At 39.3% G+C, this 15,796-nt stretch overlaps 1 protein-coding gene across 2 annotated transcripts in view; it reads right to left on the reverse strand.

The window, feature by feature from the left end:
* The window catches only part of LOC117339277 (phosphatidylinositol 4-kinase type 2-beta-like), a 42,486-nt gene that overhangs the window by 8,054 nt on the left and 18,636 nt on the right, over positions 1–15,796 (reverse strand). For both annotated transcript variants that reach the window (XM_033900783.1, XM_033900784.1), the window contains exons 2-8: positions 10,236–10,436; positions 7,704–7,835; positions 6,514–6,667; positions 6,125–6,189; positions 5,232–5,331; positions 4,878–5,011; positions 60–119 (exon numbers count right to left, since the gene is read on the reverse strand). In XM_033900783.1, the coding sequence (XP_033756674.1) occupies positions 60–119; positions 4,878–5,011; positions 5,232–5,331; positions 6,125–6,189; positions 6,514–6,667; positions 7,704–7,835; positions 10,236–10,436 (846 nt within the window). The remainder of the gene's footprint in view (positions 1–59; positions 120–4,877; positions 5,012–5,231; positions 5,332–6,124; positions 6,190–6,513; positions 6,668–7,703; positions 7,836–10,235; positions 10,437–15,796) is intronic.

The raw sequence follows: 15,796 nt of genomic DNA on the forward strand, positions 1-15,796 counted from the left end.
AAGTGTATTTAGAGAGTGTATTTAGAGAGTGTATTTAGTATGTTATTGTAAAATTTTACCTGGCCTCGCATCACAGACATCTGGCACTCAAACGTCCTTTTATCAAAACCTTTGTCAGTCTGAAATACACAGAGGAAAGGTGAAGCACGAATTTGTACACAGTTGATTTGTTAGATAATACCTTTTCAAAAATGTATTTCTTAGATTTGCATAGTGAGGATACAACTAATACAAAGCATAATAAGCCCACCTGTATCTACCACTGGTCAGTAGATATACCAACACAATCATATTATCCTATAACAAGCCCACCAAGCACTCCCTTCTTTGAGAACCCTATAATAAGCCCATCCAGCGCTCCCTACTTGAGGACTTTATAATAAGCCCACACAGAACTCCCTACTTTGAGAACCCTATAATAAGCCCATCATGCAATCCCTACTTTGAGGACTTAATAAGCCCACCCAGCGCTCCCTACTTTGAGGACCTTATAATAAGCCCATCATGCAATCCCTACTATGAGGACCCTATAATAAGCCGGCCAAGCACTCCCTACTTTGAGGACCTTATGATAAGCCCATCCAACACTCCCTACTTTTAGGACCTTATGATAAGCCCATCCAGCACTTCCTACTTTGAGGACCTTATGATAAGCCCATCCAGCACTCCCTACTTTGAGGACCTTATGATAAGCCCATCCAGTGCTCCCTACTATGAGGACCCTATAAGCCCATCCAGCACTCCCTACTTTGAGGACCCTATAATAAGCCCATCCAGCACTCCCTACTTTGAGGACCTTAAGATAAGCCCACCAAGCACTCCCTACTTTGAGGACCCTATAATAAGCCCATCCAGTGCTCCCTACTTTGAGGACCTTATAATAAGCCCATCCAGTGCTCCCTACTTTGAGGACCTTATGATAAGCCCATCCAGTGCTCCCTACTTTGAGGACTTTATAATAAACCCACCAAGCCCTCCCTACTTTGAGGACCCTATAATAAGCCGGCCAAGCACTCCCTACTTTGAGGACCTTATGATAAGCCCACCAAGCACTCCCTACTTTGAGGACCTTATAATAAGCCCACCAAGCACTCCCTACTTTGAGGACCTTATAATTAGCCCATCCAGCGCTCCCTACTTTGAGGACCTTATAATAAGCCCATCCGGCGCTCCCTACTTTGAGGACCTTATAATAAGCCCATCCAGCACTCCCTACTTTGAGGACCTTATGATAAGCCCATCCAGCACTCCCTACTTTGAGGACCTTATAATAAGCCCACCAAGCACTCCCTACTTTGAGGACCTTATAATAAACCCACCAAGCACTCCCTACTTTGAGGACATTATAATAAACCCACCAAGCACTCCCTACTTTGAGGACCTTATAATAAGCCCATCCAGCACTCCCTACTTTGAGGACCTTATAATAAACCCATCAAGCACTCCCTACTTTGAGGACCTTATAATAAACCCACCAAGCACTCCCTACTTTGAGGACCTTATAATAAGCCCATCCAGCACTCCCTACTTTGAGGACCTTATAATAAACCCACCAAGCACTCCCTACTTTGAGGACCTTATAATAAGCCCATCCAGCACTCCCTACTTTGAGGACCTTATAATAAACCCACCAAGCACTCCCTACTTTGAGGACCTTATAATAAGCCCATCCAGCAGTCCCTACTTTGAGGACCTTATAATAAACCCACCCAGCACTCCCTACTTTGAGGACCTTATAATAAACCCACCAAGCACTCCCTACTTTGAGGACGTTATAATAAACCCACCAAGCACTCCCTACTTTGAGGACCTTATAATAAGCCCATCCAGCACTCCCTACTTTGAGGACCTTATAATAAACCCACCAAGCACTCCCTACTTTGAGGACCTTATAATAAACCCACCAAGCACTCCCTACTTTGAGGACCTTATATTAAGCCTATCCAGCACTCCCTACTTTGAGGACCTTATAATAAACCCACCAAGCACTCCCTACTTTGAGGACCTTATAATAAGCCCATCAAGCACTCCCTACTTTGAGGACCTTATAATAAGCCCATCCGGCACTCCCTACTTTGAGGACCCTATAATAAGCCCATCCAGCACTCCCTACTTTGAGGACCCTATATTAAGCCCATCCAGCACTCCCTACTTTGAGGACCTTATAATAAGCCCATCCAGCACTCCCTACTTTGAGGACCCTATAATAAGCCCATCCAGCACTCCCTACTTTGAGGACCCTATAATAAGCCCATCCAGTGCTCCCTACTTTGAGGACCTTATAATAAGCCCATCCAGTGCTCCCTACTTTGAGGACCTTATAATAAACCCACCAAGCCCTCCCTACTTTGAGGACCCTATAATAAGCCGGCCAAGCACTCCCTACTTTGAGGACCTTATGATAAGCCCACCAAGCACTCCCTACTTTGAGGACCTTATAATAAGCCCACCAAGCACTCCCTACTTTGAGGACCTTATAATTAGCCCATCCAGCGCTCCCTACTTTGAGGACCTTATAATAAGCCCATCCGGCGCTCCCTACTTTGAGGACCTTATAATAAGCCCATCCAGCACTCCCTACTTTGAGGACCTTATGATAAGCCCATCCAGCACTCCCTACTTTGAGGACCTTATAATAAGCCCACCAAGCACTCCCTACTTTGAGGACCTTATAATAAACCCACCAAGCACTCCCTACTTTGAGGACATTATAATAAACCCACCAAGCACTCCCTACTTTGAGGACCTTATAATTAGCCCATCCAGCGCTCCCTACTTTGAGGACCTTATAATAAGCCCATCCGGCGCTCCCTACTTTGAGGACCTTATAATAAGCCCATCCAGCACTCCCTACTTTGAGGACCTTATGATAAGCCCATCCAGCACTCCCTACTTTGAGGACCTTATAATAAGCCCACCAAGCACTCCCTACTTTGAGGACCTTATAATAAACCCACCAAGCACTCCCTACTTTGAGGACATTATAATAAACCCACCAAGCACTCCTTACTTTGAGGACCTTATAATAAGCCCATCCAGCACTCCCTACTTTGAGGACCTTATAATAAACCCACCAAGCACTCCCTACTTTGAGGACCTTATAATAAGCCCATCCGGCGCTCCCTACTTTGAGGACCTTATGATAAGCCCATCCAGCACTCCCTACTTTGAGGACCTTATAATAAACCCACCAAGCACTCCCTACTTTGAGGACCTTATAATAAACCCACCAAGCACTCCCTACTTTGAGGACCTTATAATAAACCCACCAAGCACTCCCTACTTTGAGGACCTTATATTAAGCCCATCAAGCACTCCCTACTTTGAGGACCTTATAATAAGCCCATCCGGCGCTCCCTACTTTGAGGACCTTATAATAAGCCCATCCAGCACTCCCTACTTTGAGGACCTTATAATAAGCCCATCCAGCACTCCCTACTTTGAGGACCCTATAATAAGCCCATCCAGCACTCCCTACTTTGAGGACCTTATAATAAGCCCATCCAGCACTCCCTACTTTGAGGACCTTATAATAAGCCCATCCGGCGCTCCCTACTTTGAGGACCCTATAATAAGCCCATCCAGCACTCCCTACTTTGAGGACCCTATAATAAGCCCATCCAGCACCCTCTACTTTGAGGACCTTATAATAAGCCCATCCAGCACTCCCTACTTTGAGGACCCTATAATAAGCCCATCCAGCACTCCCTACTTTGAGGACCTTATAATAAGCCCATCCAGCACTCCCTACTTTGAGGACCTTATAATAAGCCCATTCAGCACTCCCTACTTTGAGGACCTTATAATAAGCCCATCCAGCACTCCCTACTTTGAGGACCTTATAATAAGCCCATCCGGCGCTCCCTACTTTGAGGACCCTATAATAAGCCCATCCAGCACTCCCTACTTTGAGGACCTTATAATAAGCCCATCCAGCACCCTCTACTTTGAGGACCTTATAATAAGCCCATCCAGCACTCCCTACTTTGAGGACCTTATAATAAGCCCATCCAGCACTCCCTACTTTGAGGACCTTATAATAAGCCCATCCGGCGCTCCCTACTTTGAGGACCCTATAATAAGCCCATCCAGCACTCCCTACTTTGAGGACCCTATGATAAGCCCATCCAGCACCCTCTACTTTGAGGACCTTATAATAAGCCCATCCAGCACTCCCTACTTTGAGGACCCTATAATAAGCCCATCCAGCACTCCCTACTTTGAGGACCTTATAATAAGCCCATCCAGCACTCCCTACTTTGAGGACCTTATAATAAGCCCATTCAGCACTCCCTACTTTGAGGACCTTATAATAAGCCCATCCAGCACTCCCTACTTTGAGGACCTTATAATAAGCCCATCCGGCGCTCCCTACTTTGAGGACCCTATAATAAGCCCATCCAGCACTCCCTACTTTGAGGACCTTATAATAAGCCCATCCAGCACCCTCTACTTTGAGGACCTTATAATAAGCCCATCCAGCACTCCCTACTTTGAGGACCCTATAATAAGCCCATCCAGCACTCCCTACTTTGAGGACCTTATAATAAGCCCATCCAGCACTCCCTACTTTGAGGACCTTATAATAAGCCCATTCAGCACTCCCTACTTTGAGGACCTTATAATAAGCCCATTCAGCACTCCCTACTTTGAGGACCTTATAATAAGCCCATTCAGCACTCCCTACACTGAGAACCTTATAAAGCATTACATCACAGGTCTGTTAGGACACAATGTGTTAAAACACTGCAACAAATTAAATCAATTTTCTGATCTGTTGTTTAAACAGCCTGTATAGTTTGACAACTGAGCTTCCCTGGAAAACAATACAATGTTCTGTAAATAGTGGTAAATATACAAACGACATCACATGTTACCTTAAATAACTCCCACAGGTCATCACATAGGTCCTGGACGAAGTTCATGTCTGATAGCTGGGGCAGGACAAGATCGCGGATCTCCTCTGAGAAGGGTACCTTAGCCTGGGGTAGCCATGCCCAATGGTAGGGATCTAAGAAACAAATCTCAGGTCTCAAAGCAAGTTATAAAGGTCTCAGTGCCAAAATTCTTTTTTTGCATAAAATATGATAACTAATATGCATTTTCTATTTCAGCAACTTAATCAATCTCAAAATTTTAATGATAATGATGATGTTTGCGAAATAAAGTATTGATGAAAACTAAGTGATTGACAGTAACCAGATGTGGATAGAAGACAGGCTACCACTTACATGCTCGCCACTCGTCAGGATGTTTAAAAGGGAATGCTAATCCATTGTCTATTGCAGCAACAGAGATGACTGGATTATCTACAAAGTTCCACTCACTTTCCTGTCAAACAGAAATTACCGAACACCATAAACAACAACATGAAATCTGCCAGATCATTCTTTTTCAACTGTTTAAATATTTATCAAATAAGATTTGTATATGTTTCTTTTGTGCCTGATCGAATGACATTATGGTGATTGATGGTGGTTGAATCGTTAGATTGTTAATATCGTTTTCTAGGTCATTTTTGTGTTTTTCAGTGAAGGTATCAGAACACAGACTGAGCAGAGGGCAGAACCCACCTGCAAAGCTGGAATCACAAATTGGCTTCATACGCTGGCCAATGCTTTTACAGGAGCATTCAATAAGATCTCAGTCATACAGTTAAGTTGAGGCCAGACAGTTGGACAGAGGATGCCAGATATCAAATGACCACTCCTGCACCTTACTCACACTTCATACTATATATGAGCTAAAATTCCTGCAGTCACATCAACATGTAATAGTGCTGTTTTCCAGGGTTAGTCTGGACAAGATCTGCATAATCATATGTCCTCTTTTGGTTACCATGGCAATCCATGCATCCAAAATCAATGTTATGTAAAATATCATCAGTGTAATTCTCATCTCTAAAACCCCTTTAATCAGACAATATCTATATTTTGACCATTGTTTCCATAGTAATGGTTCTGGAAACACTAGATTTGTAATTTGTGTACTGGTAACTTTGGTAACCAAATTTCATGCATGGTTCTGAACGTTCCAGCTTTATTGAAATTGGTTGACAAGTTTAGTTGTCCATGAGTGTGTGAGTGTATAATGGGAATGCATCTGACAAGTGATGAAATTTTACCTCCTCGGACTGTCCATGTGATGTGACAGGTTCGTAGCGTATAAGCCAGTTATCATTTCCTCTGTCTGAAATATACATGTATCAATCAAATTTAAAAGAATTGGTTTTACAGTTTTGGGCTTTGGTGAAGCATTTAAAATAATCAGCTTTTGAAATAAGCAAAAACTTTTCTATCATTATCAGCTAGCAGCAAAAACTGTTCTGAAATTATTTTTGATATTCAAAATAAGAATTGCTGCCTTTTCAGAATCCAAATGTGTTTTTAAAATGAACAAATTAAGTTCTGAAGCTGTTGTTTGGTTAAAAATACCATCCATTCATTAGCCTTCATTAATTTTTATCATCAGTTTTATCTTTTCATTTAACCAATTGTTTATATCATATCTCACCAGTATTTCTGATTATGTAATCTAGTACTACAAGTCGTTCAAATAAATGCTGAAGTCGTGTTGCTGTAGAAATAGGTAAATCCTCATTGTCAAACTTTCGTAGCCAGAAGTCAGCATCTTTGTAGTTGTTGACAAAAAACTGGAATGATCCTGTCTATAACAAGAATAATGCATATTTTCAATGTTAAAGAAGATGATAGATTTAACAAATTACAGATATCAAGGCAATTTTCAAATCAAAATTAAATAGTGACAGCACAACAGTCATTCTTATTCTTTATATGATGATACATAAGTCACTTTATAATCAAACCATTCTGTTTTACAACAGAGGCCCAATGGGTCTGAATCGCTCATCTGTTTCTTAAGGAACTTTAAGGTTGATCTAAGTTATTTATATACAGATACTAGCTAATGCTGATTACCACTTTATTAAATTATCAGAGAAGGCTAGCTAGGTTTATTCAAGTAAATTGTGTAAGCCTTCATTCCAGCATACTATTGGCAACAATATCAGGTCCGGGGAGTCTCTTGCAATTGGCTATAAAGAAATCATTGTTTAAATATTTCAACCTACTGGTATTTTACCCATGTGACCTTGATTGTAGGTCAAGGTCATTCATTTGAACAAACTTGGTAGCAGTTTGTCCAAGCTTGCTATAGGCCCAATATCAAGTCCCTGGGCCTCTTGGTTATTAAGAAAAAACATATTACTGTCACCTTGAGTGTGGGTCATGGCCATTCATTTGAACAAACTTGATAGCCCTTCACCCTAGCATGCTTCATGACCAATATCAGGTCTCTGCATCTCTTGGTTTTTGAGAAGAAGTTGTTTAAAGGAAAAAGTTGACATTAGACGCCACACCACGGCATAAGCTCACTTGCCTTTTGTGCAGGTGAGCTAAAAACATGTGTAAAAGTGAATGGGGACCTAACAATTCAGTGTGCTGAATAAAGCTCACATAAACAAGGGAAGGTAACTCTGATAGATAAATGAGCAAAATGAGACTTTGGTATTCAATACACTTAATTTCATGTAACAGTTATTTTGCATTATTTCCAATATGGTTTGAACTGAAACTGAGATACATGTATTATTCATAATAATCTGGAAAGGTGTGATAATTTTATTTTCCAGAGGAGGTTATTTCCTATTAAACTTACCTTTGGTGGTTTCCTATCAAACTTACCTTTGGTGGTAAGCCTATTCTATGAAAATGTCGTCCCACATTTGGCAGCTTTTCCAGAATGTTTTTCTTTGTTCTAGATTTTGCTCTGTCTATTGCATTATAATTAAACGTATCACTGGCTAATTTAACTACCTGTAAAAAGAAAATGAAATCATCAAAACAAAGACTGATACAGCCACATTATCAATTCCGGTGCAAAAATCTATGGAAAATCTAATTAATAGCCATCAGATAACATATCTGAGGCACGGTCACTACAACACTGAGTCCTGTACTGAGACACCCGACACATAACATTGAGTCCTGTACTGAGACACCTGACTATAACATTGAGTCCTGTACTGAGACACCTGACTATGACATTGAGTCCTGTACTGAGACACCTGACTATAACATTGAGTCCTGTACTGAGACACCTGACTATGACATTGACTCCTGTACTGAGACACCTGACTATAACATTGAGTCCTGTACTGAGACACCTGACTATAACATTGAGTCCTGTACTGAGACACCTGACTATAACATTGAGTCCTGTACTGAGACACCTGACTATAACATGAGTCCTGTACTGAGACACCTGACTATAACATTGAGTCCTGTACTGAGACACCTGACTATAACATCGAGTCCTGTACTGAGACACCTGACTATAACATCGAGTCCTGTACTGAGACACCTGACTATAACATCGAGTCCTGTACTGAGACACCTGACTATAACATCGAGTCCTGTACTGAGACACCTGACTATAACATCGAGTCCTGTACTGAGACACCTGACTATAACATTGAGTCCTGTACTGAGACACCTGACTATAACATTGAGTCCTGTACTGAGACACCTGACTATAACATTGAGTCCTGTACTGAGACACCTGACTATAACATTGAGTCCTGTACTGAGACACCTGACTATAACATTGAGTCCTGTACTGAGACACCTGACTATAACATTGAGTCCTGTACTGAGACACCTGACTATAACATTGAGTCCTGTACTGAGACACCTGACTATGACATTGAGTCCTGTACTGAGACACTTAACTATGACATTGAGTCCTGTACTGAGACACCTGACTATAACATTGAGTCCTGTACTGAGACACCTGACTATAACATTGAGTCCTGTACTGAGACACCTCATTTATAACATTGATTCCTGTACTGTAATTCTGATGATGTGACATTGGCACAGGCCCTGTATTGTGCCTGACACAAAGGCATCATTCTGTATTTTTCAATGTTGTTAGTTTTTTTTCTGTTTAAAGTGATCAGATATAATAAAACAACATCAATCAACATGAGGTATAAATGCAGTTAGATGGTATGATGTGCATAAAATTTCAAACTGTGTTCCTGATCCCAAACGTGTATGCAAAACTAAACAAGGGCACGTTGGAGGGCCACAACATACGCCCGCCGCAATATTTGACACTTGAAAGGGGGTAGTTTCACAGGTTGTAATGCTTTAAAATGAAGTATCATTGTTGGAAAGTTGAAAGGAGATATTGATACACATAATAGTGTGTAGTTGAAACCGAAGGGCAACTTTAAATGATGAGATGTACATATGTTGCAAATATGGGAAACCTTGGTTTAGATACAACACAAAATTAGTTCACATATTTATATACAGAATATACAGAACCTGGGTCGGGTAGTATTTAAGTTATGGTCTGGATAAGTAAAATCATCAAAGGGCAATAGCTCCGCTAATAAGGGGGTAAGGGGCATAATTTTGGTATGTGACACTCCGGCTCATCTAGATGTATATTTGTGTTAAATATGGAGAGCTCAACACCATATGTGCCCGAAGTAAAATCATCAAAGGGGGTTAACTCCACAAATACGGGGTAAGTGGCATGATTTTGGTATGCAACACTCCGGCTCATCAAGAAGTATAATTGTAACAAGCATGGAGAGCCTGGGTTGAGTAGTATTGGAGTTATGGTCTGGACAATTAAAATCATCAAAGGGGAATAACTCCACAAATACGGGGGTAAGGGGCATGATTTTGGTATGCAACACTCCGGCTCATCAAGATGTATATTTGTGTCAAGTATGGAGAGCCTGGGTCGAGTAGTACTGGAGATATGGTCCGGACACCATATGTGCCCAAGGTAAAATCATCAAAGAGAAATAACTCCACAAATACGGGTTAAGGGGCATGATTTTGGTATGCGACACTCCGGCTCATCAATATGTATATATATTTGTGTCAAGTATGGAGAGCCTGGGTCGAGTAGTAGTGGAGTTATGGTCCGGACAAGTAAAATCATAAACTGAGGCCACATTACAGGATCAGGCATTATCTGTTCATGGCCACTGAGGCCACATTACAGGATCAGTCGTTATCTGTTCCTGGCCACTGAGGCCACATTACAGGATCAGGCATTATCTGTTCATGGCCACTGAGGCCACATTACAGGATTAGGCGTTATCTGTTCATGGCCACTGACGCCACATTACAGAATCAGTCGTTATCTGTGTAAGAGAATACTTTATTAGTAGACCATTTAAAATTACTTACTTTTGTTTTTGGAACTATATTTAACTGGAGTTTCTGGTCAACTACACTAGCCCCTGCTTCTGATAAGTATCCCTGGTTTGGTACAAGACAACTTCGTCCAAAACAACATGGACAACAAAGCTTATGCATCCATTTTGTCCACTTCGGGTTTAACTGCCCATAAGGTTCCTCATCTTTTGGTTTAAATACTCCAATGGTTTTCTGAAAATAGAAAGGCCAGAATGTTAATATATTAAGTATAACTTAAGAAGTTAATTATCTGTGATTATTGGAAAGGCTTATATATAATTGGCTGGCATTCTTATATTCTAATTTCCCAAATAATAAATACATTCTCTGTTGTTTTTGTAATTAAAATTTTACAAAAAATTATCTCTTTTATTCAGAATTTGTATTTGAATGAAACATATATATAATGTTATATGTACTCAATGACTGATTATTAAAACAAGATAAAAACTAAAAAAGGAAGCTTTACTAAACTGGTCAAGAGATGAACTAAAACATGCTGCCAGATATAATGGTTGTTTGGTTTGCGATGGTATTGTTTTTTAATCAAACCCCATACCCTTGACTAACTAGTGACTAATGATCATCATTTGACCCATGTGACCTTAAATGAAGGTCAAGGTCAAAGATAAGCATACAATTTGAAGGTAGCCATAAATGCTATCAATGTGCCAAACATCAAGTCTTCATATGTTTATAAATAAAAGAGCAGAAACCTCTTATGTTCAATTTTGGGTGATTTTTGAATTTTGACAGGGAAAAATTTGCCTTTACTTTTTGAAGTGGCATATCTGCATAGTTTTTGATGCTCTGACCTTGAAACTTTGCATATACATGTACCTTTCTAAGAGCAGATTTTTAAAAATGTGACAAAAATAAACCTTTTTGAAAGGATTTTTAATTTTTTTTTTTTTCATTATTTGTCCCCAGTGACCTTGAATGAAAATCAAGGTCAGAGATAAGCATACAATTTGTAGCCAGCCATAAATGCTATCAATGTCAACTTGATATTTTTATTTTTTACCTACTTTTTGACCCCATAGCAAGGCCTTGACCTTGATATTCTCTGATAACATGTCATTGAGAAAAGTTAGCCCTGACGTAATGCTAACCAATTTTCAATGAAAATGAAACAAATTATGCTAAAATATGTGAGTTTCCTATATAAACTATAGTAAAATTTAGCTCCTCCACAGGGGGAATGCGACACCCAGGAGCTATGAAATTTATAATTTTGATAAAACAACTTAAGAACATTCCATTCATGATAAAGATATTTAAGTCTGCCATATCTTAGTCTTGAAAAGAAGATTTTTGAAATATCAGTGAATTTGACCCCTTTTGGCCCCGCCCCTCATGCCCCTGAGTGGTAGGGACCATATAAAATACAAATTTGGTAGACCTTTACCAAAAGAAGGTTTCAGCAAAATTTCATCAAAAATAGTTCAGGACTTTTTGAGAAGAAGTTGAAAATGTGAAAATGTTCACTAACAACGGACGAGGCACCCCGACCGACAAACAGAGTGGGAAAGGTCACCGAGCTTTGCGGAGGTGACCTAAAAATCTGTTACGTGACTGGACAGATCTATCCACCCTGGAACTCTGACCCCATCCCCACCACCAGTATCTTTGTTTGACGGACATAAACCACATGACAGTAAGTATAGCTCGGCTGGTATTGATCAGTTTTATTACATACAAACATTTGTATACTGTATGTACATCACACCTCAGGTTCACAGATGTTACTACCATATCAAGTAGAATAATATACTTTACATCACATTTTATTATCCACTAAAATAGACATTATAAACTGCCCTCCGTTCTGTTACATATGTTATCTACCGTATTGTGAGAAATGATTTTCTGTTAATAGTTTTCAAATGAAAAGAGAGATAATGATACTTAGATGTTTTGTCTTCAATGATCATCAAAATTGAGTCACAAAAAGGGTTTTAATGAGAATTGTGCTATTTCACACTTTAAAGGTGTATGATGGAAGCAAAATTTTCTGAAGCAAGTTCAGTATATTACCAGGAGGTAAGTGAATGCCCTAGTCCCAAATGTATGTGTATCTCCATACTTTTCTTAGGCAGGAACCAGTCTTACATTGTTTACCGTTTCTCTGGTGTTGCAGACAGAATAGGGCCATTAAAAGGTTCTAAGATACTGGAAATTATGAGGATAGAGATTGTTCTGGCTGGCCATGGATTTTTACCCCTTATGGTGACAGATTGCTAGTCCGGGTAAGTCTTAGAAATTGCATGAATACTGTTCGGAGCCTAGAAATGATGATAACAAGAATTGTTTAAAGAGGGATGGACGGACGATGGACCACTGATGCAGGGCAATTTGAACAGCCCACCACCTCATGTTGGTGGCCTAAATATCTCAGGGACAGCGGTAATACAATTGTTCAATTATATTTCTTTGATATAGGGTTGTAACATCAGGCATGTACAAGACATGAACTCTCAATCTTCACGTTTTGTGTGATGTATGTGTAATATGACTCTGGGTCTCAGTAATACATGTACATACACTGTACCTACCTATGGCATGCCAAAGTGTCAAATAAGACATATAATACTTAAGAGAAAAAGATTGACCTTAATTATATATAAGGACAAATACATTTTTTGCCATTATGTGTTGTTAAATATAACTTGTTAAATTCTGTCAGTGCTAGTTAGATAGGTCTATAGGTAGACTGAGTCATTGTAATGCTGTAGAATCAGTACTCACAGTTAATTGTGATTATGATCCTACTCGTGTTGATGAAGCAATGGTAATTATGTCTTTGTAAATGTGTACAGTAGTCATGTTTGTGTTGGTAGTATTTTTGGAATATTTGAGCCTTTGTCCACATTCGTTACAAAAAACATATGTTTTGTCTGTTTCCTACAAATTGTTCTTGAATGAGATGATTTGATTCGAAATAACACCAACAGGCAGCTTTATAGGCCGCTGGAACGGCCTTGTCAGTCGTGTTGTTTACTACTTTCATCTGATTGGTTAGATCTGGAAAATGCATTATGGGAATCATTTTTGTCACATGACTGTCTGTTTGAATATGGTTTGTGTTAATACCAAAGTAAAGTAACTTGCTGTATAAGTACCAGGTAATAACATGCGCAGATTTTTTTTCTGAATTATTTTTGTTCCACATTAAACCACCAACTTGGCAAGTCAGGTCAAGAAAATGCCATATTCGAACAGACAGTCATGTGACAAAAATGATTCCCATAATGCATTTCTTAATGTCATTTTTTCTACCTAGAGAGAGGAATAATAACTTTAATAAGTTTGATACAAAATGGTATACTTTTATTAATTACTACCTGGATAAGTATTTGTATTGAAAGTGTTATCAGGATACATACAAACAGGTATATAGAGCTGTAGCGTGTAAGTGATCTGGATCATACAAACATGTATATAGAGCTAGAGTGTAAGTGGATCATAAAAACAGGTATATAGAGCTAGAGTGTAAGTGATCTGGATCATAAAAACATGTATATAGAGCTAGAGTGTAAGTGATCTGGATCATAAAAACAGGTATATAGAGCTAGAGTGTAAGTGATCTGGATCATACAAACAGGTATATAGAGCTAGAGTGTAAGTGATCTGGATCATACAAACAGGTATATAGAGCTAGAGTGTAAGTGATCTGGATCATACAAACAGGTATATAGAGCTAGAGTGTAAGTGATCTGGATCATACAAACAGGTATATAGAGCTAGCGTGTAAGTGATCTGGATACATACAAACAGGTATATAGAGCTAGAGTGTAAGTGATCTGGAGCATACAAACATGTATATAGAGCTAGAGTGTAAGTGATCTGGATCATAAAAACAGGTATATAGAGCTAGAGTGTAAGTGATCTGGATCATACAAACATGTATATAGAGCTAGAGTGTAAGTGATCTGGATCATACAAACAGGTATATAGAGCTAGAGTGTAAGTGATCTGGATCATACAAACAGGTATATAGAGCTAGAGTGTAAGTGATCTGGATCATAAAAACAGGTATATAGAGCTAGAGTGTAAGTGATCTGGATCATAAAAACAGGTATATAGAGCTAGAGTGTAAGTGATCTGGATCATACAAACAGGTATATAGAGCTAGAGTGTAAGTGGATCATACAAACATGTATATAGAGCTAGAGTGTAAGTGATCTGGATCATACAAACAGGTATATAGAGCTAGAGTGTAAGTGATCTGGATCATAAAAACAGGTATATAGAGCTAGAGTGTAAGTGATCTGGATCATAAAAACAGGTATATAGAGCTAGAGTGTAAGTGATCTGGATCATACAAACAGGTATATAGAGCTAGAGTGTAAGTGGATCATACAAACATGTATATAGAGCTAGAGTGTAAGTGATCTGGATCATAAAAACAGGTATATAGAGCTAGAGTGTAAGTGATCTGGATCATACAAACAGGTATATAGAGCTAGAGTGTAAGTGATGTGGATCATAAAAACAGGTATATAGAGCTAGAGTGTAAGTGATCTGGATCATACAAACAGGTCTATAGAGCTAGAGTGTAAGTGATCTGGATCATACAAACAGGTCTATAGAGCTAGAGTGTAAGTGATCTGGATCAGTTGGAAAATTATTATTGATTATCACTTAAACATGACTTATAATTAACAATTTGAGATTTGTTAATTAGGGTTCATGGTTTTCATTTGCTACTTGTATTGGCCTTATTGCACTTTCATCATTTAATTTGATTAATTTGTAAGAAAATTCTTATATTATTTATACCACTTTTAATTTCTAGCCACGATCCTCAATCAATAATTGTAACATGGATTTTAACATCGGGTTTACTTATTATTTATTATCAAAAATCAGTTGTGCATTTACATGACATACAGGAGATATATAATTATCAGAGACTTACACCCTGTCTGTCACGGACGAAGTAGTAACATCAGAGACTTACACCCTGTCTGTCACGGACGAAGTAACAGCCAGTTATATAATTATCGAAGACTTACACCCTGTCTGTCACGGACGAAGTAACAGCCAGTTATATAATTATCAGAAACTTACACCCTGTCTGTCACGGACGAAGTAACAGCCAGTTATATAATTATCAGAGACTTACACCCTGTCTGTCCTGGACGAAGTAACAGCCAGTTATATAATTATCAGAGACTTACACCCTGTCTGTCCTGGACGAAGTAACAGCCAGTTCTATAATTATCGAAGACTTACACCCTGTCTGTCACGGACGAAGTAACAGCCAGTTATATAATTATCGGAGACTTACACCCTGTCTGTCCTGGACGAAGTAACAGCCAGTTCTATAATTATCGAAGACTTACACCCTGTCTGTCACGGACAAAGTAACAGCCAGTTATATAATTATCAGAGACTTACACCCTGTCTGTCACGGACGAAGTAACAGCCAGTTCTATAATTATCAGAGACTTACACCCTGTCTGTCCCGTACGAAGTAACAGCCAGTTATATAATTATCAGAGACTTACACCCTGTCTGTCACGGACGAAGTAACAGCCAGTTCTATA

The sequence above is a fragment of the Pecten maximus genome, chromosome 12 (genome assembly GCF_902652985.1).
Source record: "Pecten maximus chromosome 12, xPecMax1.1, whole genome shotgun sequence".
In the NCBI taxonomy this organism is placed as follows: Eukaryota; Metazoa; Mollusca; class Bivalvia; order Pectinida; family Pectinidae; genus Pecten; species Pecten maximus.